Source organism: Epargyreus clarus, unplaced genomic scaffold (assembly GCF_041222505.1).
Source record: "Epargyreus clarus isolate Ecla_fem2 unplaced genomic scaffold, WU_Ecla_fem_2.2 ptg000035l, whole genome shotgun sequence".
Taxonomy (NCBI): domain Eukaryota; kingdom Metazoa; phylum Arthropoda; class Insecta; order Lepidoptera; family Hesperiidae; genus Epargyreus; species Epargyreus clarus.
This window is the reverse complement of record NW_027332240.1, coordinates 10,042,501-10,063,441: the sequence shown is the minus strand read 5'-3', so window position 1 is coordinate 10,063,441 and position 20,941 is coordinate 10,042,501. Positions and strand designations below refer to the sequence as shown.

General features: G+C 37.2%; 3 protein-coding genes across 3 annotated transcripts in view; all 3 read left to right on the top strand.

Annotated features, from left to right (window-relative positions):
* The first annotated feature begins 458 nt into the window (after nt 1-458).
* On the top strand, nt 459-6,150 carry LOC140756632 (facilitated trehalose transporter Tret1-like). Its single transcript, XM_073092177.1, has 6 exons — nt 459-879; nt 1,015-1,120; nt 1,208-1,276; nt 2,572-2,789; nt 4,728-4,910; nt 5,920-6,150. The coding sequence occupies exons 1-6, from the start codon at nt 526-528 to the stop codon at nt 6,142-6,144; spliced, it is 1,155 nt and encodes a 384-aa protein (XP_072948278.1). The 5' UTR covers nt 459-525; the 3' UTR covers nt 6,145-6,150.
* A 2,593-nt stretch (nt 6,151-8,743) lies between these two features.
* Nucleotides 8,744-12,243, top strand: LOC140756542 (facilitated trehalose transporter Tret1-like). The gene is made up of 7 exons (XM_073092064.1): nt 8,744-9,202; nt 9,428-9,748; nt 9,914-10,019; nt 10,208-10,285; nt 10,632-10,849; nt 11,365-11,547; nt 11,932-12,243. The coding sequence occupies exons 1-7, from the start codon at nt 9,068-9,070 to the stop codon at nt 12,154-12,156; spliced, it is 1,266 nt and encodes a 421-aa protein (XP_072948165.1). The 5' UTR covers nt 8,744-9,067; the 3' UTR covers nt 12,157-12,243.
* A 3,300-nt stretch (nt 12,244-15,543) lies between these two features.
* The window catches only part of LOC140756742 (facilitated trehalose transporter Tret1-like), a 5,637-nt gene continuing 239 nt past the window's right edge, over nt 15,544-20,941 (top strand). The window contains exons 1-8 of the mRNA XM_073092288.1: nt 15,544-15,580; nt 17,720-17,949; nt 18,200-18,520; nt 18,627-18,732; nt 19,105-19,179; nt 19,658-19,875; nt 20,056-20,238; nt 20,923-20,941. The exon at nt 20,923-20,941 is cut by the window's right edge and continues 239 nt beyond it. Of these exons, the coding sequence (XP_072948389.1) occupies nt 15,544-15,580; nt 17,720-17,949; nt 18,200-18,520; nt 18,627-18,732; nt 19,105-19,179; nt 19,658-19,875; nt 20,056-20,238; nt 20,923-20,941 (1,189 nt within the window). The remainder of the gene's footprint in view (nt 15,581-17,719; nt 17,950-18,199; nt 18,521-18,626; nt 18,733-19,104; nt 19,180-19,657; nt 19,876-20,055; nt 20,239-20,922) is intronic.

Here is a 20,941-nt window from a genome sequence, read left to right as displayed (position 1 = left end):
TACCTGAATGATAATCTCGGCAGGAAGAACTGTTGTTTGTTGTTTGGGTGGATTCATGTGGTAAGAATCTTTGCTACTTTTAAGATTGTCTGTTTTATCTTTTGTGCGTTTGCAGTTCATGTATTTGATAGATTTTCGTGGAATTTCTTAGACTTTGTGTCGTGCATAACGTGGGGAACATAAATTTGATTTAGGAATTCGTACAGATTTTAAGGGGAGTTTGGAAAATCCTCAGTCCCTACGATTTTCCAAATAAATAGAAAAAGATAGAATTCTGGATTAAATCATCACCACTTATTACACACTAGTGACGATGAGTTTTGGAGAGCAGATTCTTTATGACTTATCACGCAACATGAAAAATAATCAGTCTCATAAAGTTTTAAACTTAGATAAAGAGTTTCTTAAAAGGGTATACTTTAAATATACAAATGCACTATCGCTCCTGTTGTTCATAAGCAACTACTTGAGCGATTCCATTGATAATCACCCTTCGAAATTTTTAATGAATAAATTTCATGTCAAATGTCTCAGTTGTATTCTGCAAATTTCCAACAGGTATTCTGGGTAATAATCACCACTTGCAGTAAAGTAGAAGCAATCCTAACTGCAATGTTCCTATCAGGACTGAGCGGTTCTATCTTCCTCATAGTTCCCATTTACATTGGCGAGATCTGCCAGCCGTCAATCAGAGGAACAATGATTTCTGTGGAATCAGTCTTCACGACCATTGGGATGTTGACAGCATATTTCCTCGGAGGCGTTTTGGATTACGCTACGATGAACTACGTTTGTTTGGCGTTGGCTGTCATTGAAGTTTTGTTGCTGAATTTGCTGAAAGAATCTCCCATGTTTTTGATGAAGAACGGCGCGGAGACGGTAAGATGGTGATGGTTCGTCGTTATTCAATTATTTGCTTACCGAATTTACATCGGGTATTTTAAATTTAGAACTTTAATAATTGAATAGCTATTTAAGAAAAATATATGAAATATTGTGGTGCTTATATTGCAGGAGGCTGCAAAAGTTGTAGCATATTACAGAGGAGTAGATATCGACTCTATTGAAGTTTATGAGGAGATGGAGCTTATGAGAAAAACTCTTAATCCAGACTTTGAAGGTCTTAGATTTTATTAATACAAAATAAATGATTAAATATTTATAAAATTAATATTAAATAATAAGCATTTTGTTTAATTGTTTACAGTTGCAATACCAGAAGAGGAGAAGCTGAAGCCTGATTCACACCAGAAATTATCCGTGTTCCAATACTTAAGTAAGATAATAAAAATAAAATAAAATAAGCCTTTATTACTGCACAAGTTACAAACTAAGTATTTTGAGGTTTTACACTTTGAAATTTACACATGTATATGTTTTTAATGTTTTGTTATTATTATTGTTTTCTCTTTTTTTTTTCTTAAAATCGGCAAACTTTATTCCCCTGTAGCAGCTTGTCTTCCGACAAAGGCCTCCTCTAAAGATTTCCATTCATCTCTATCCTTAGCTATCCTGATCCATCGTGGGCCAGCTATCTTTTTAATATCGTCTTCCCACCGTTTCCATTGTCTTCCCCTTTTTCTTGTCGCCTCTCGTGGGTACCATTCTGTTATAGATCTTGTCCATTTCTCTTCCTTTTCTCTTAACATATGCCCTATCCATCTCCATTTAAGTTTTTTCGAGACTGTCTGTACATTTTTAAATTTGGTTTTGCTTTTGATTTCTTTCAGTCTTATTCTGTCTCTTCTCCTAACTCCAATTACACTCCTTTCGATTCCGTTTTGACATACATTTAATTTATTGCATAGCCAGTCTGTCAATGCCCATGTTTGGCAACCGTACGTCAAGCAGGGTAAAATGCACGTGTTATATATTTTACTTTTATATGCTATAGGTATTTCATTGTTTTTCATAACTTCACTTAGAGACCAGTATCTTTTCCAGGTATTTGTCACTCTTCTTTCTATTTCTTTTTGCATGGAATTAGATGTCGATATCAGTTGTCCTAAGTACACATATTCATTTACATATTCTATTTCTTGGTTATTTATACTATAGTATATGTTTGTATGAAATTTGTCACTATCTTAGTTTTAGATGTATTTATTGATAACCCGGCTTTAGCACGTAAGTAAGATATTTGTTTTAAATTAGGAAAGCTATGTATATGGAGAGTGATGGAATCCTCCTCGAGTTCGACTAGAGGATTCCACTTGTTTTTTCTGCTTTATAACAGTAGTTTCAAACGTCGCTGCGTTCTGATTTGATGTGGTAAAGCAGAGGCACTGTTATCTACTATCACAGAGACGTCTTGTGCAATACTCTTCTATGTTATCCGATGTGGGGGTAAATATCGAGTCAGATGGCTTTATAATGTCAATTATGTCCGCGCCAAATTATAATGATAACGGTAATCTGCTATTAAATGGAAGCACCTTCTTATTACCACCCATCTTGCAGTAAATCTGCAAGAAACGAAACTCCATAATTCCATGATTTTTAAGTCTGGGATTGTAGAATTACCTGGATATTCTTCTTTCATCCCATTCTACACATAGTTCTCTCTTCCAGAAAGATCCCGTGCCACCCGTCGTGGCTTAGCAGTATCCCTGATGCTCTACACGGCAACTGTGTGCCAAGGGCTCATACCAATCCAGGTGAACGCAGTGCCGATGTTCGAGGCGGCAGTGCCGGAGATGTCTGCGGCAGTGGCCAGCATGCTTCTGGCCGTCGTGTCCATGATAGCTGTGGTTCTGTCTACTGGGCTTGTGGATAAGCTGGGTAGACGCGTAAGTACTTTTCTTTTTCTTTCTCTTTTTGCTTAAGTATGTCCCTTACCACACCTTTCAAACAGAATACAGCAGCGTTTAACACTGTTGTTATTAGGCAGTAATGGTGGTGCCGCCCTACTGGAGCCAAAGAGGATTCTACTACCAACTTTAATTTGGAAATTATAATTTCTTGGCTAGTGGTGGACTAACCTCGTCGGAGGTCCGGGCGGAAATGTCGAGGCCCCCAGTCTAAGAAGTTGATCTAATTTTATGAGCTTTTACAAATGTCTACAAGGGAATTGTACACATTTAGAGGCCTACCACCCCTGTCCATACATACATATGTATACGTGTTTAAAAAAACACATTTTTATCGTGTTTTTATACACATAAACTGTATTTTTTTCCTACTACTAAATTTTAAACTTCATAGACATGGTTATAAAACTGTATTAATTAACGATAATTCTAACATTGAAAATTACATAATCTATTCAAAGAGTAACATAGGTAAGCAACTACTTTATACGAAAAAAAACTTTATCAAATAAAATTTCAATTTGTGTTTCATTACAACGCAAACAAGAATAATTTCTAGAGAATGTTACTTAATATAACCAGTAGTAACGAGGTATTTTTATCGAAGTGATAATACCGTATTTATGTTCTTATTAGTGATCGAACGTATTAATTGACATTTTGTATCGTAACGAGCTTCTGCCTTGGGGGTAGAATTGATCAAAATGCCTGCTCTTGGGGGTAGAATTGATCAAAATCCTTTCTTAGCAGATGCCTACGTCATAACATCTACCTGCATGCCAAATTTCAGCCCGATCCGTCCAGTGGTTTGGTCTGTGCGTTGATAGATCACTATGTCAGTCAGTCACCTTTGAGTTATATATATTTAGATGGAGTATTTGAATTTCTCGGTGTGTTTAAATTGTTCTAGTGTAGATATAAGTAATTCTGTAATTATTTCAGTAACGTGTATGTACTTTTGGTCGATATAGGTATTAATTAATTGTAAGTTATGTAAATAAATTTATTTTCGATAATGCAAATAAATAAGCTATAATAAGAATAATGTAAATCGTTCTTAACGTTTAGCTCAATGTGCACTGACCTGTGCATAGTCTGGTTTATACCTTTGGCCCCCATGGGCTGTCGAAGGCTCCCGATATGTCCAGCGACACAAGGGTTACTATCTTTTTCGCCCGCAGTTGCATCCTTATCTGTCCCACTAGATCATAGTGGGAGTCGTCGGTGCTTTTTTTGTGGTACGAAACAATATTGACAGGTGCTTAAAGTTGGTAGTATATGATATTTGAGGCGCGCCATCAGCATCTTCTCGTGGATCTTTCCCATTATGGGCAATAGCCCGATAGGTCGAAGCGACTTTGGTGTTTCGTATCTTTCCTTCCCAGGTTTTCGCAACACAACCACTGTCGCCTCCTTCCATAATCTTGGGAAGTACTCGAGTTTAAGGCATTTGTTGACTATTTTTAGTAAAAGTGCTGGGTCACTCTGGATCGCATTTTGGCATGTGTCTGCCGTGAAGCCATCGGATTCAGGGACCTTTTTGGGATTAAACGAGTCCATTGCTGTCCATAATTCGCGCATTGTGAATGGGGGGTATTTTTTACCTTCAGGATCAGCGATGTTGTTAACCAGTTTGGCCCTGATCGCTCGATGTGCATCGTAGAAAAAATAGAAATAGAAGGACCTTTCCTGTTTTCCGCCATCTTCCAGAGAATATCTATTTAGGACCTACCATTAGCGCTATTAATTTATTTGTCTGTAAGAGACATAGATTAGTAAAGATTACTCACTCCTAACAAGAAAATGTAACGTAACACGGGCTTTTTAGTTGCTTCTTCATATTCAAAGCGATGTAGCTCAGTAACGTTAAAATATTTTTTTGTATGAATATTCCATTTAATATCTGGAATTTTCCAGTCGCTGATGATCTACTCGTCCATCGGAGGCCTGGCCTGCTGCGTGGCAGTTGGTACTCAGATACAATTCCATTGGGCTCCAAATTGGCTCACCCCCTTATCTATATACATCTTCTGCCTAATGTACTTCTGTGGCGCTGGTACAGTGCCCTATGTGGTGATAGCTGAGATCTTCTTGCCTGAGGTATGTAAAAAGTTTATTTTTTAACGAGTTTTTGCCCGCGGCTACGCTCGCTTTACGAAGTAATATTTTCATCCCCTATTTTATCCCCTTGGGGGTATAATTGATCAAAATCCTTTCTTAGCGGATGCCTACGTCATGCCATCTGCCTGCATGCCAAATTTCAGCCCGATCCGTTCAGTGGTTTGGGCTGTGCGTTGATAGATCACTATGTCAGTCAGTCACCTTTGAGTTATATATATTTAGATATACAAGTAGAATACATTGCAAAAGATTAGAACTGAATAAAATAGAATATATTTTATTGCACACTTACAGTACAATTTGACGAAGTAGCTGACGAGCATGTAGTCGACCTGATGGTAAATGACTATTGCCTTCCATGTACATCTGTAAACAATCTCAGATAAGATTAGATATCTGTCTGAGATTGGAAACAGCTCCAAAAGATGCGATGCTACCCTGGAGGGCTTAGTTGGAACGTCTCAGAAAAATATGTTTCCTTAGAACACCCTTCAAACCAGAACACAACAGCGCTTAACACTGTTTTTAGGAAGAAATAGGTGTGGCGGTAGTGCCTACGGAGTCGAATCCATAATTTATTAGTAGTATTTACTTTCTTCTACTGGTCATTTGCTTAATTAAAATTTTAATTTATCAATAAACTATTTTTATTAAATACATGTTAAATAAATTATTTATCTGCAATACATTAAATAAAAAAAAATCACGCCGAAAAACTTCGCTTTCTACACTCACAGCCCCACACTAGGATTCCCTGTATAGTGGGTGCTATGGACACACACAGACAAATACACAAACACCCAGACCCAGAAACAGAATTCTAAATTCATCATTTAGAAATCTGTCTGGCCGAGGATCAAACCCGGGACCCTCTGCGCGTCAGACCGGTATGGTGACCGCTCCGCCACGCGGGTCGTCATCGTCGTCAAGTATAACTTTTTACGAGCATACATAATCACACACTATGTTTTGGCTTTGTTTTTTCCAGGTAAGAAGTTACATGTCCATGTTAGCTTTGGAGTGGGGATTCACGTGTACCTTCGTAATCGTGTTCATCTTCAACCCGATGGTCACCGCTGTGGGTCTGGGTCCAGTGTTCTACCTCTTCGGGACCATTTGCCTCATGACTGCTGTCTTTTCTTCGTTATTTCTACCGGAGACGAAAGGGTTAACTGTTGATGTAATACAGACTAAGTTTGAGAAACACTGGTGATGTTTCAATTTAATTTTGTAATATTTGTTCATTAAATTGTTTTAAAAATAATGTATTTTATTTAACATGTTGTAATATTATATTGACGATATAAAATAGTAGAATTCAATAAAATTGTAAGAAATATCTCCAGATTTGCATAGCCAATACGGAGCTTTCGTGTCACGCGTGTTTACACCTGCACGTGTGCCTACAAGCACAAATGAATTATCTTGTTGCAGTCTCTTCCTGACCTATGTACGAGTAGGTACTTGTACATATAAAACGATAGGATGCAAGTGGTAGCATGTGGGTGGATCGCACATGTTATATATGATATGTAATGTCTGCTATATTGGGAAATGAAATCATGATGTATTATTGAATAAATAAATTTTATTTATTCTATTTTAAAATTGAATATCAGTGTATATGTTATTTATTATATACTTTTACGTTTATTCTGTTATTATAATAGTGTTATTTTTTTATGAAGTAATTTAAATATTTTTATTAATTAGTGTAAATGGGTAAACTACCGTTGTAATTAATCAATTTAACAAATATAAATGATATATACGAAATTTGCGGAATTTTAGCCTCGCGCGAATCACGATCAACTGACTAGGATTCGTTCCGCATCTAGAAAGCGGCTTCCAGTATTCCTGTTTCCCGGTATTCCAGTATTGCATATTTTAGTAGCGCTGATAGACCTTCGACCTAGTACCTATTATTTATTATTATTACTATTTATTAGATCTTGTATCTATTATAGGAGTCCACAAGATACAGTGACTTAACACATTTCAATTTCCTAATAAGAAACGGCAGAGCTGAGTATTTATGACTGAATGCTTGTTTTAAGCTTAGCGAGGTAAATCTATGATTGTATATGTTTAACTTCATTCCATTTATAAGGCGATAATGATACATTATCTCCGTTTAGTGTATCGCTGAAAATCGTTTGGTACTTGTGATTTTTGAAATTTGTTTTTGGAAATTTCGAATTTTTAAAAATGGGGTTCATCAACCAAGTTTTATGTACTGTTGTTGGTAAGTATTTAAGTTAAAATTTAATGGTGTTTGTTATTCCCAACCATTGTTCTGCCGCTGGTGGCCTGCTGACCGTGTTGGTCAAGTGCGAATTATTAAACTTCACACACTTTTGTAATTTTTTTAACTTTTAGGCTTTTAGGTTTCCCCACGATGTTTTTCTTCTATAGCATGTAAAAAAAATAAAAAATAGGGCATGCCTGGGATTCAAATCTCCGACTATCCGATTGAGAGGTGTTGACCACTATATCACTGCCAAACTTGGCGTTTTAGTTTATGTACTTTACTACATACACTATTTTTTAGATTTGAAATATTTTATTTTTTAGATAAAAAGGTAGTTAACATAAAGACCTATAATTTTAGATACATTTACTAATGTCACAAGCTGGCCTGCTTGTTTTCAGGCAAACATACAAAACTTAGAAAGGCCCGCAATATGATGGGGAATAAACATTACTTTATTTTTAATAATATCATACTTAGACCCTCATTCTTGTCACGCACGTTGGCTCATGCGGTTCTGGTCCACATGAGTGCCATTCGAGTCCTATCGTTACTTAGATACTGTTCCTGTAACAAGTCACATCATTTTGAGTAAAGTCAGACTGTAGCGGTTATTCAAAATTCATTTCATGTATGCGTGTGAAATATACACGCATACATAAACCCGCGTGACAAGAAAAAAAGCTCTTATTCCATTGCATATTTTTTTTTGTCGTCAACTATAAATAAGACAAAATTAATTGTTTCAGGTCGATCACAGATGTATGAAGTACTCGTAAGTTGAAATGCAATAGGCACTTCAACTTACTTCAGTATTTCTCCGTTATTATACATTTTTCATAATTATACACGCTTTAGGCTTTGTCACGGGTGGATGCAGGATTTTCGGTTTGGTGAGGGGGAGGGAGGGGAGGCAAACGAAAAATACTGTGGCAGGGGTTGCGCAGTTAAACTAAGAAGAGTTATCTTCAAAACACGTATCATGATTAGGCAAATTAAAAGTTTAACCGTAGACTATAAAAGGATTACCCTCTCTGCGTTTTACGAGACATTTTTGATCGCCACGAGATAACTGATTAGGTACTACTTATTGTGTAATAGACGGAAATTGTCACCTTAATCTGTTATTCTGTTAGCTTACACATAAATGATGCAATAACCCGGGAGCAATAAAACAATCATGTTGGTAATTGTTTTTCTTAAACGCTGAATGCTGGAGACACTTTGTGAAATGTTATCGATTCCGTTATAACGTACTAATGATTCGATATTTAAACTTTATTTCTTGTTTAATCTTTACCTGATTGTGGAGAGTTTGAGCGTATAATGAATGACTTTACATAACCTTTTCAAAGCAGAATGCAACAGTGGTTATTCAGCCTACAAAAATAGATACGGGTGTTATCATCACCGAGTTAGGTTAGGTTAGGTTAGGTTAGGATTCTTAAATATTTATATATCATCATTATCGACCCATTACTGTCGCTCTCCTGGGAACAGGTCTCCGCTAAGAATGAGAAGGGCTAGGCCATAGTCAACCGTACTGGTCAAGTGTGAATTGGAAGACTTCATATAACTTCGAAAACTTTTTTAAAATGATTTTTAGGTATACAGTTTCCAGGTGCATTTACGATTAACTCCTTCACCGTTTAAGTTAAGGATAATTAATTTCTATTATACACATAATTTGGAAAAATCAGAGATGCGTGCCTGGAATTTGAAACTCGGACCTATCACTGATATCTTTAAATCTTACCTTTAAATAAATATTGAAATATTTCCTATTACAGCAAGCTACCTCTGTCTAATCCTCGGGCTCACGTTCACCTGGCCTTCTTCAACTATCAAGCTGTTTAAATCAGCCAATACCACCCTGAACAGACCTATGGCGGAAACGGAGATATCTTTCTTGGGAAGTTGCTCCTCCATTGGAGCCTTGACCAGTATCCCTATCGCAGGATACCTCAACGACATACTTGGTCGGAAGAAAAGCTGTGTACTCTTTGCGTCATTGCAAGTAGTAAGTTAAATTTGTTTATTTTTACTGACATGTAATTATATTATCAATCAACAACTACAGCTACACTAAACACTATGCTACTCTTACTGCTTTTTGTGCTGCGAATACTGCCGGAGTAGTCACGTACTCTTCTACTATCAATATTCATAATTTATTTCATTGCCGAATTGGGGTCATTAATTAATTTCATTTCATTAAAAATACAAAAAGTTTGATTTTCTACAGATATCCTGGAGCATAATATCCAGCTGTTCCAAGGTGGAAGCGATCTTGGCTGCAGTGTTTGTTGCTGGGCTCAGTGGCTCCCTCATCCTCCTCGTCCCGATCTACGTCGGGGAGATCTGCCAAGGATCTATCAGAGGAATGATGACGTCCAGCGGAATGATCTTCGTGACGACCGGCATGCTGATATCGTACCTCCTAGGAGGGTACCTCAGTTATGCCATCATGAACTATGTTTGTTTGTCGTTGGCGGTTTTGGGAGTCGTAATGCTTAGTTTGCTGAAAGAATCCCCGATGTTTCTGATGAAGAAAGGTGTGGAGAAGGTATTTATTATTCAGATATTTTCTAGGCTCTATTGAATCTTGATATAATGTTAAAAAGGCTGACATTTAAATCATTATCTTTATTCATTTATCAGAGACTTAAAATATGAAATCTATTTTTTCTGATGTTTTCTTTTAAATTATTAAGGTATTTAAATATTTCAGGAAGCTGCAAAGGCTGTAGCTTATTATAGAGGGGTTGAAGTCGAGTCATTGGAAGTTTATGAGGAGATGGAAAGCATGCGTAAAGCTCTTAATCCCGAATTTGAAGGTATCTATAATTCTATTTTGACTACCTCTTTATGCTCTATAGGTGGCATATACTCCAAGACCTGTACTTAGTATCCAGATGATCATCAGGAAAAAATAAATCAGATTTCTTCGGTGACACCCTATAACACCACCCAATGGCAACGTAGATCAATGTGTTAATTACGATAATTATTTTATTGCTTATAGCACCAACACCAGAAGAAGAGAAGTTGAAGCCTGAGCCTGAAGCGAATCCTAAGAAACTATCTTTGTACCAGTTTTTGAGTAAGTTTTTTTCAAGAAATAGAACTCTACACATTAATGTATAGTCCATCTGATAGAATAGAGATTGTGCATGAATTCATATCATAGATGCGTTACCACGATATGGATGCCTGAAGTCTGTAACAGATACGTAACTAGTTTATTACTTTTGAGGATTAAGTTGAACCACATCCTTTGAACTAGATATCAGAAGAGCTTAGCACTGCTGTTATAATACAGAAATAGGTATGGCGGTAGGTCTGGAGGTGAATCACGAAGTTCTACCACCTCTAATAATTCTGATCATTTCCATTCTAAATTCTGAAAAAAAAAACTTTAAATCACTCTCTTGTTACGAAAATTCCAGAAAAATCTCGTTCAACCCGTCGTGCATTAGCGATATGCCTGTTCCTGTACTCGGTGGCAGTCTTCCAAGGGCTGGTCGTGGTCCAGGTGTACGCTATCCCGCTGTTCGAGGAGGCAGTGCCCAATATGTCAGCCACGATCGCCAGCGTACTGTTCGCCCTCGTGTCCATGGTAGCTGGCTTCATCGCTGCCTTTCTTGTGGACAAGCTGGGGAGACGCGTGAGTTTCTGGTTTCGAAGCTAAAATTAAAATGGGTAAAGATGCGACTGATATGTTACCATGAACCTAAAAATGAATGGTCCTTCCTTTTGCAAGCACGATTACTATAATCAGGATAAAGTTTATAAATACCAATCAGTAATGATACCGATTTGCTGCTGAGCTTAGAGGATTCCATTTCTAGTTATGAAGATGTCTAAACGACGAATTGTATTGCTATTCTGGCTTTGGGTATTTTTGTCCTGTCTTTGTAATTGTCCATGGTGCCGACGATACAGGAAAAAACTTAAACCCATAAGTGTAGAAAGTGTTATTAAATTCATAAATTTGCTTTACTGACAAAATCTTGAATGTTTTTTATGTACTTTCTTTATATCTATGGCATCTAAGAACTTAACCCAGTGGTGCTGCTTACCTGGTGTTACTTCTACATAATCAACCAATAACCTCCTTCCTTCCTATTTTTAAGGAAGATCCATAAGAAAAATGTTAGATTCTATAACATTCTTTTCCAGCCACTGATGATCTACGCCTCCACCGGTGCATGTGTCTGCTGCGTGGCCCTCGGCACCCAGATCCACCTGCACTGGGGTCCCCACTGGCTCACCCCCGTCTTCATATACATGTTCTGCTTAAGTTACTTCTGTGGCGCTGGGTCCGTGCCCTATGTGTTTGTTGCTGAGGTCTTCTTGCCTGAGGTTAGGAGTTATTTTATATTTGACTGTATATTAGACATTTCTGTTTAATGCTGCAAAATTTACAGACTTAGAAGTGTATGGCTAACATACAAATGTCAAAATGTAGATTAGCTTTTTATAACTTTGCGAGGCACTTAATGTCACAAAACTTTAAAAATTAGTGATGGGTATATTGCATCCCGTGTAAGTGACTGAATTACAAACCACTGCAATATTACTACCTTTTTTAGCATTTGTAGCGAAGCGTACATAAGACTAATATAGATAACTTATTATTTACTAAATCCTCCATTCAAGATCACAGCAGCGCGGAACTGCTGTTGCCAGAGAGAAAGAAAATTTTTATTTAGATTCTTCAATATAAGTACTTTTTTTTTTCTCCAGGTAAGGAGCTACTTATCAGTGATCGCAATCGAATGGGCGTACATTTGCAGTTTCACGATCCTGTTTATCTTCAACCCGTTGGTTGCTGCGATAGGTCTCGGTCCAGTCTTCTACCTCTTCGCAGGGATCTGTTTCATCTCCGCTGTCGTCAGCATGTTCGTGATGCCGGAAACGAAAGGGTTAACTGTTGATGTTATACAGACTAAGTTAGAGGAACAATGGTGAGGGTTACGGCTAACGTCTGTTATTAATAATTAATCTATCCATGTTTTATTTATTTATTTAGGACTGCCAACATAAGATACAGCAGGGATTATCTTAATGGTATAATTGTGTATATTATCTTAGTAACTGTTTTTACTATTGTACATAAATTTAACATTTGACAATGTCTATTATGAAGAAATTGTGAAATGTCCATCTTTGGATAGGAAAACAGTGGATAGATTGATTATTAATAATGGGTGGTAGAGGGTTAACAGGATCTTGTAAAACATAGTAATTTTAAAACGGGTAACATTATGTAAGAAGGGGTAAGTAAACAATATAGTTGTGCTTTTAATAAATAAAAAAAAAAAATATCGGGGTTTTATTTCATTCGATTCCGTATTTTTTAGTTTTTCGGGTAATAAAATTTTAAATAGGATTTAAAAAGATTCAATATGAATTTCAAAATAGTTACTATCGATTTCTGCCTAATTTAATTGGACGTGGCGGGCTTAAGATAGAGATAAGATAAGAGAAACAAAAAAGAACGATAATATAAAGTTGAATAAAAAAAGAATGGATTAAATTCTAGACATCCAGGTTCGATGCCCAGCCAGCCAGCAATTGAAAGGTGGTACGAGTAGAACCCTTTGTGTTGTGCTCCGGCGGCACCACGGCTACACCTATTTCTGCCTAATAACAGCAATGTTAAACGCTGCTGCGTTCCGTTTTGAAGGGTGTGGTAAGGGAGACATACTTTTCCGAGGCGTTCCAGCTTAGTTCTCAGGGGTAGCGGCGCATCTGTGGCATACCTTAGGTAGGAATATCTAATCCTATCCGAGGTTGATTACAGATGTCCATGGGCGGCTTTAGGCACTTACCATCAGGTGGACTACATGCTCGTCTGCTACTCCTTTATTATAAAAAAATAACTACTTATTTTATGGAGACAAGTACATAAGTCCATGGCATTCACGACATGGCCCCCAGAGTGTAGAAAACGTTATTTACCGTTAAAATTTCTATACAAATACCATACTATTGTAGTTCCGCCTGTCTAAGCTTTGTTTTCTCAGACAGTTTTATTAAGTTTTGTTATTAAAAGATGAGTGCTAACAGTATATTTAGGTTTAACTGTGTATCACGTAAACTTTCTTGATGATAAGCGAAAATTACCGAAATTGCTACAGAAAAACCTAAATTACAACCTTATTGCGGAGTAAATAGAAATAAGTTTATAGCTGTACTAAAGGAGGTGTTGTATCATCACAGACAAGCTACATTTTTCTATATCAATAATATAAAACTGAAGATGAAACATACCTTATTTGTATTTAACCATGGAACAGAAAAAAAAAGTGGAAGTGCGAAGTAGGCGCGGCGCGGTTTCCACTACTAGGCGGTGTTACTCTCACTTGCCTTCAATCGAGTCTAATCGTGTTTGAACATCGGTCTGAGACAGACGCTTGTCAAATTCTGTAAAATAAATTATTATGCCATATTGTGCGATTTTGGAATGTAAAAATGATAGCAGACGGAAGAATCGTAAAAATTGAGGTATTTCGTACCAACGGTGTGTACAAAAGGACAATGCCCATGAAAGTATGGACCGCCGTCTAGAGTTGCGTCAAATTGAAACTTGTTGTGGACGATGTATAATTAACCAAATACTACCACCAATTATTATTTTTTAGATCAGCACCCGGGTTCTGAAGTTATTTACCCAAATGTTACATAACCTCAAAATCGATAATATACTAACTACTACTCAACTACTCAACCGATGGGAATAATTGAGTTGTGTTTGAAGATATTTGGAGTAGGTTCTAACGAAATTACAAAGCCAGTTCATCATTGACTATTTAAGGGTCTTATAATGTGGCTCGGAGACAAAATATGTAACTCCTCAACCGATGGGAATAATTGAGTTGTGCTTGAAGATATTTGGTGTAGGTTCTAACGAAATTGCAAAGCCAGTTCATCATTGACTATTTAAGGGTCTGATAATATGGCTCGGAGACAAAATATGTAACTCCTCAACCGTTGGAAATAATTGAGTTGTTTTTGAAGATATTTGGTGTAGGTTCTGATGAAATTGCAAAGCCAGTTCATCATTGACTATTTAGTTAGGTTAGGTTGGAACATATAAGACAATATAAACTAAGCGAGCAGGGCGCGGTAGCGCCTTGCGAGCGGGCGGTTCCAATCAATATAAATTCAGACCTTACCTTAATTCATAATCACGTTTATAAAATTTTATATTGTATTAATACACATGTTATTATGCCATCACTAAAAAGGGTGAAAAAATTTTTTTAACAAAAAATACAATCGACTTCTATGTCATTACAAAGTAAAAAATAATTCAAATAAATCTTGGTTTAGTACATATTTCTGAAGTCGGCGCTCATATTAGACACGCTGTTTACATCGTTATCCAACGAAACATATTGAACGAAATATATTTTACTTTGTAGTGACATAGAAGTCGGTTGTATTTATTGTTAATTTTTTTTAAAGGTTAGAATTTTCTAGTGTGCGCCGAATCAAACTACTTCAGTCTTATGAGGCTCGGGCAGAGTGCTATGTTTTTGAGGTATATCGTATATCCGTGCATCAGTATATTTTCGAATCCAACCGAAACTAAAAGGTGATAGAACTTTTTGTGGTTTCATTTAGGAATCATTACTACATTATATTTGTGCCTCATCGTAGCAGTGTACAGCGTTATAGTGTTTTCTGATTTGAAGGGCGTGATCAGGGACACACACTTATCACGGCGGTTCAATTTAGTCCTTAGAGGGAGGAACGCTGTGACGAACCTTAGGTTAGAATCTAATCTTATGTAAAGTTGACTACAATACCCTTATCATGAGTTTTTACGTTTTGACAAATGTGACTGTTTTGGTAATTACGTATAGGCCCATACAATTTCCTATTTCTGACACAATCCGCTAGGGGCGCTGATTGGAAATTATATGGGCAAATACGTAAACAAATACCAAAACATTCCTATTTGTCAAAACGTAAAATCTCATGGTAAGGGTACAGGTGACAATTGGCGGCAGTAGCCACTTACCATCAAGAGTATCTCTTAAAGAGACTGCATGCTTGTTTGCTATTTCAATATTACAAAAGTGATATAGAGATTGTTTTGTTTCAATGAATGTTACGTTATTTGATTAACGATGTTTAAAAGGTTCGCTTGCTCATTTCGCTCGACCCACCCTCATCGGACAGGTACCTAATCTAACTCTACAATCTTAATCCCTCTACATTTTGTTTGTACATTGTTATAGCAATTGTGTTCTCTTAAATTAAATCAGTAAGTGTCAACTTTATGAACTGACGTGTTATTACATAAAAGTTATTATTATTTATATAAGGTTTAATATTAAGGAGAAAATGTCGATTATATGCCAAGTGCTTAGTACTGGAATAGGTAAGTTTTATATTGTCCCTGTAGTTCCGGGACCAGAATAGGGCTACGGTATCCTCTGCCTGTCGTAAGAGGCGACTAAAAGGGGGCTTCCGGGGTTGCGGACGGCAAGAGTGGGAGCTCAAACCGCCCGGCCAGCGACCCCGGGAAGGACGGCGGTATGTGTGGTCGCATACCGTCGTGCACACCAGACGGTGTGGTGAGTATCAAGCTCACCTGGGCGGAGCCCGACGGGGCACAGCGCTAAGAGGACTCCGGTTGCGTTCCGTTGGAGATCCCGGAGTCCTCTACGCAGCGCCGAGGACGGCCACCGGGGGGGTTTTAGTGCGGTAAGAGTCCCACATAACCCCGTGTCGCTCCCACGGCACCGGGTACCTTTTGAAGGTTTCCCCCTCGTTAACAAAAAAAAAAGGTAAGTTTTATATATAAAAGTAGTAAACAAGCAAATTATTTGATTGTCACCATTGCTACCTATGGAAATCTGTAATCAATCAGTATTGCAATCCTGCCTGAAGTGGGCCACAGGTGTTACTAACGCCAATGTAACACATATTATTTGGGATATTAATTTCGTTTATGGAATGTTTGCTCAGTTATAATAACGCTAAGTTACTTGGTAATATTTCTATATTTCTATAACGTACCAATAAGTTTTGACTGATAAGACAGACAAAGACGAGTGTATGAAAACTTATCTAGATATTATGAGTTTGCAGTTTTGTCAATATTTGCCAAGTTAAGATAAAGATAAAATAGGAATTATAAATAATACCTACTTAAGTAGTGGTTTAAAATGTAAGATATTTAAATAAAAATTATAGTAATTTAAAATATAGTTGGGATTTCCGTGATTTTCGTGTGGCAGATATGAATAGTTAATGACTATTAACTTTTCATATCGTGTATGATAGTGTATGATTATTCTATTATTTCCTGGCTACGGAGGGTATAGTCCACGCCAAACTGCTAGTCCGCTCTGAATTTGTTGCGCGCAGGTGTAGTCAGAGAGCCAATGGGGTCAAACACAACTACAAGCATATACAATGCATGCAACAGTTAGGGCACACTAACGCAGCTATGTACCCGTGGGCGAAAGCGGGCGGCAGACGAGTGCTTGGGGGTTTCCGCGCTGTCTTCGTCCCGCTAATATCTACAATTTGTTGTTGCGACTGTTGCGACGCGATTCATTTCTATATTCAAAGCGGACTAGCAATTTGGCGCGGACTATAATGTATTTCGAGCGTATTTATAACTCATTATTTGGCACGTCTAACAGCTCAAACGGCTTGACGGATTTTAAAATACACTCCAAAAATATTACCCTCTGTAGTGGGGTAAAAAAATGCATGCAGCCAATAATAAGAGATTACGATTATAACTTTGATACGCAATTAGTTTAACAGATACAAAGTGACATGACGACTTATTATAAGTAGTTATTTGTTTAGTATATCTGTATATTTTATTGTGGATTAGTATTTTATTTGTGTCTGTACCACAATTACATTTGCAGTTATAAAATTAATGTATCAACATCATTACTTATATTTTAATATTTATGTTTTTCTAGTAAAAAAAATTAGAGTCTTATTTACATTTTTATAACGCAGAAGTAACAAACCAGCATGCAGTCCACCTAATGTTAAATGGCTGCTGTATATGTAATCAATTTCGGATAAGATTAGATTCGTACTTGAGGTTAGCTAAGATGGTGGTAGAAGCCTTTGTGGTTCGACTCCGGCGGTACCACCGCTACACCTATTTCTACCTAATAGCAGCAGTGTTAGGCGCTGCTGTGTTCCGTTTTGAAGGGTGTGGTAAGGGAGACATACTTTTCCGAGGCGTTCCAGCTTAGTTCTCAGGGGTAGCGGCGCATCTGTGGCCGACCTCAGGTAGGAATATCTAATCCAATCTGGGGTTGATTACAGATGTCCATGGGCGGCAGTATTCACTTACCATCACATGGACTGCATGCTCGTCTGCTACTCCTATATTATAATTTAAAAAATGCGCTTCTACCCTTGAGCCAGAACAAAGCAACACTTATCTGATGCTATAAAGCAAATTTATGGCAGCGATGTTGCAGCCGAAACACAAAGTTCTGCCCTTAAAAGCCTCACATCACTTATCATTTAATTCCAGCCAGTTTCCTCTGCATGACCATGGGCATCATGTTCACATGGCCGTCCAGCACGTTCAAGCTGTTCTCTTCAGTCAACACAACCCTGGACAGACCAATGGCGGAGACAGAACTAGCGCTCCTGGGCAGCTTGTCTTCAATCAGTGGGTTGATCAGCACTCCTTTCTCCAGCTACTTCCTGGACCAATTTGGCAGGAAGAACACTTGCTTCATTTTCTCGTTTATGCAAGTGGTAAGTTTTTCAAGGAATTCTACAATTTCACAAATGTGCAAGAATGCACTGTTTGATGACAATGTCGCCCTTTATTCTACTTCCGCCTTCTTAATATAATAGATTCATAAAATAAAATATAAAATCACCTGATGTTAAATCGTCACTTTCCCACAGAAGTGTATCTCCACTAATGCATCCACTAATCCCAAGGTTTCTACCTTCAATCTATCACTATTTTTTATCATATCACCAAATTGTCTTATTACAGGTATCCTGGATAATAGTAATAGCATGCAACAAAGTAGAGGCAGCCCTGGCTTCGATCTTCATATCAGGACTAAGCAGCTGCTTGATACTCGCTGTACCCATCTACATCGGTGAAATCTGCCAGGAATCAATCCGAGGAATGATGTCGTCATTGTCCATGATCTTCTACGGTGTTGGAATGCTCGTCTCCTATCTTCTAGGAGGGTTCTTGGAGTATAAAGTGATGAATTACACATGCTTAACCTTAGCGCTCACAGGGTTTGCCCTTGTGACACTCCTGAAGGAGTCACCTTTGTACTTGTTGACAAATGGCTTTGAAAAGGTTTCTTTCTTTCTGTTTCTTGTCATCATCATCATCATCATTTTATTATCATCAAAATTATAAAATTGTGGAACTAAAAGATGATGTGGATATTTTTAAATTTCAGGAAGCCAAGAGATCTATAGCCTTTTTCCGAGGAGTAAAGGTTGATTCTAAAGAAGTCTCTGAGGAAATGGAGACCCTTCAAAGAGCTCTTAATCCTGATCTGGATGGTATAAAACATTTATAACTGTAAATTTTTGTGAACCGAAATACTTAATACAATATATTTAAGAATTTTTAGTCCCTACCAAAATTGAAGAGTGGATTTGTCTTTTATTATCAAACCTTTGAACCGAGTCCAATAACATTTGAAGACTCATTGACTGATAGGCTCAACTATCTTAAAAGGAAAATTAATCTTAGAAACATGAAATATTGCATAATATGTCTTCCTTCTTAAAGTAAATGAACATTACGAAGGGGTTTACTTTCATATTTTATAGAGTGGCTAAAATTGGAAATTTATAAGTAAATTAGTTTAATTACTTTATTTGCTTATACGATTTAATAATGTATTAATGTATCTGAATCTGTATTTTCAGATGCAACACCAGAGGAGGAAAAACTAAATCCAATAGAGAAACCGAAAGAAAAACTATCATTCTGGAAATTTATGAGTAAGTGAAGAGGAATTTATATTAAGCACATACTTACACTATTAGTGGATATTGGTACAATTTTAGAACTCTGACCCTAGAGCTAATTAATAACTTACTAAACGTTATGTACGTATGAGAAATAAATTATCACTTATTTCAAGTCACAAGACAACATCCTGAGTAAAGTAAATAATATAAATGACGGTCAATTTGTATAAATGAGACAGTCATCTGACCTTAAATATGTCACTCGAATTTTCAAATGCACTTCAAGATTTGGAAGGCCTTATATTTTTTAAACCTGACTACCAACCTCTACTTGACCAGACTCATTTATTTAGAACATAAAAGTCATTACATTACAAAGGACATAGAATAATGAAAACTTTAAATACCTACAAGTTGTGAAAAAAATGGAAATTCGTCGACCGAAAATAATTAAAACTTTAAAAATCCTACAACTTGTGAAACATTGAAATGATTATCTGTTTTCCAGGAAAATCCCGCTCAAGTCGCCGGGCGCTGCTGATGACACTGATCTTGTACACGGCATCAATATTCCAAGGCCTGGTGGTGGTGCAGGTGTACGCGGAACCCTTGTTCGAAGAAGCGATCCCGAACATGTCGTGGACGGTGTCAAGTGTTCTCTTCGCTACTATTACGATTATCGCTGGGTTAGTTGCTGCCTACCTGATCGATTGGTGGGGAAGACGGGTAAGCTTTAACTGATCTGAAAGCACAATGACAATCATTTGTAATACGTATGAAACATTTAACATTCAAAGATAGGCCGTGGATTTGGAAATTATCACCATTGAATTATTATTACTCGTACTTCTTCGCAAAGAGTTTTATAAGTTTCTTATTATAATACTTAACATTAATTTATTTCAGCCGTTGATAATCTATGGATCTCTTGGCGGTGGCATCTGCTGCGTGGTCCTCGGCTCCCAGATCTCCCTGCACTGGGGCCCACATTGGGTCACTGCGCTGTTCATCTACCTCTTCAGTATCTTGTACACCATCGGCGCGGGGACGGTGCCTTACGTGATGACTGCTGAGGTCTTCTTACCAGAGGTTTGCATGGATTTATTGTTGAGAAACTTCTTAAGTTTCGACTGTTAAGTACTATTGCAAAGCCTATGTTTATTTTTTTTTAATGTACGAGCATGCAATCCAGCTGATGGTAAGTGGCTACTGCCGCCCATGGACATCCGTAATCAACCCCAGATAGAATTAGATATTCCTACCTGAGGTCGGCCGCATATGCGCCATTACCCCTGACAAAATTGGAACGCCTCGGAAATGTATGTCTCCCTTACCACCACACCCTTCAAACCAGGACACAGCAGCGCTTAACACTGCTGTTATGAGGCAGAAATAAGTAAGAGACATAGCAGCACTGTATGTTTTTAAGTAAGGAGTTGGGTTAACCCGATTTATTTAAGATGTTCCAATATTATCTTTAAAGAATAATAACACATTTGTGATTTTCTATTGTAAGGATGAAACAGGAGTGCCATTTATAAGTAGGAAAACTAACTCTAATCTCATAAAGATTAGTTTTTCTACTAACTATTAGTTTTTTTTAAAGAATTAAATTAAGAAGATACTATTTACGTAAGTAACACATTTAAAAGAGTTTTGCGTCCAGTGATGGATTTTTTATAGCCTATGAATAGGTACATTATGCTCTTGGTGTTTGTGTCTACGGCAGCCATTTTTAATACATTTATTAAACGAATGAATTTCATTTTACAGGTAAAGAGTGTGGTCTCAA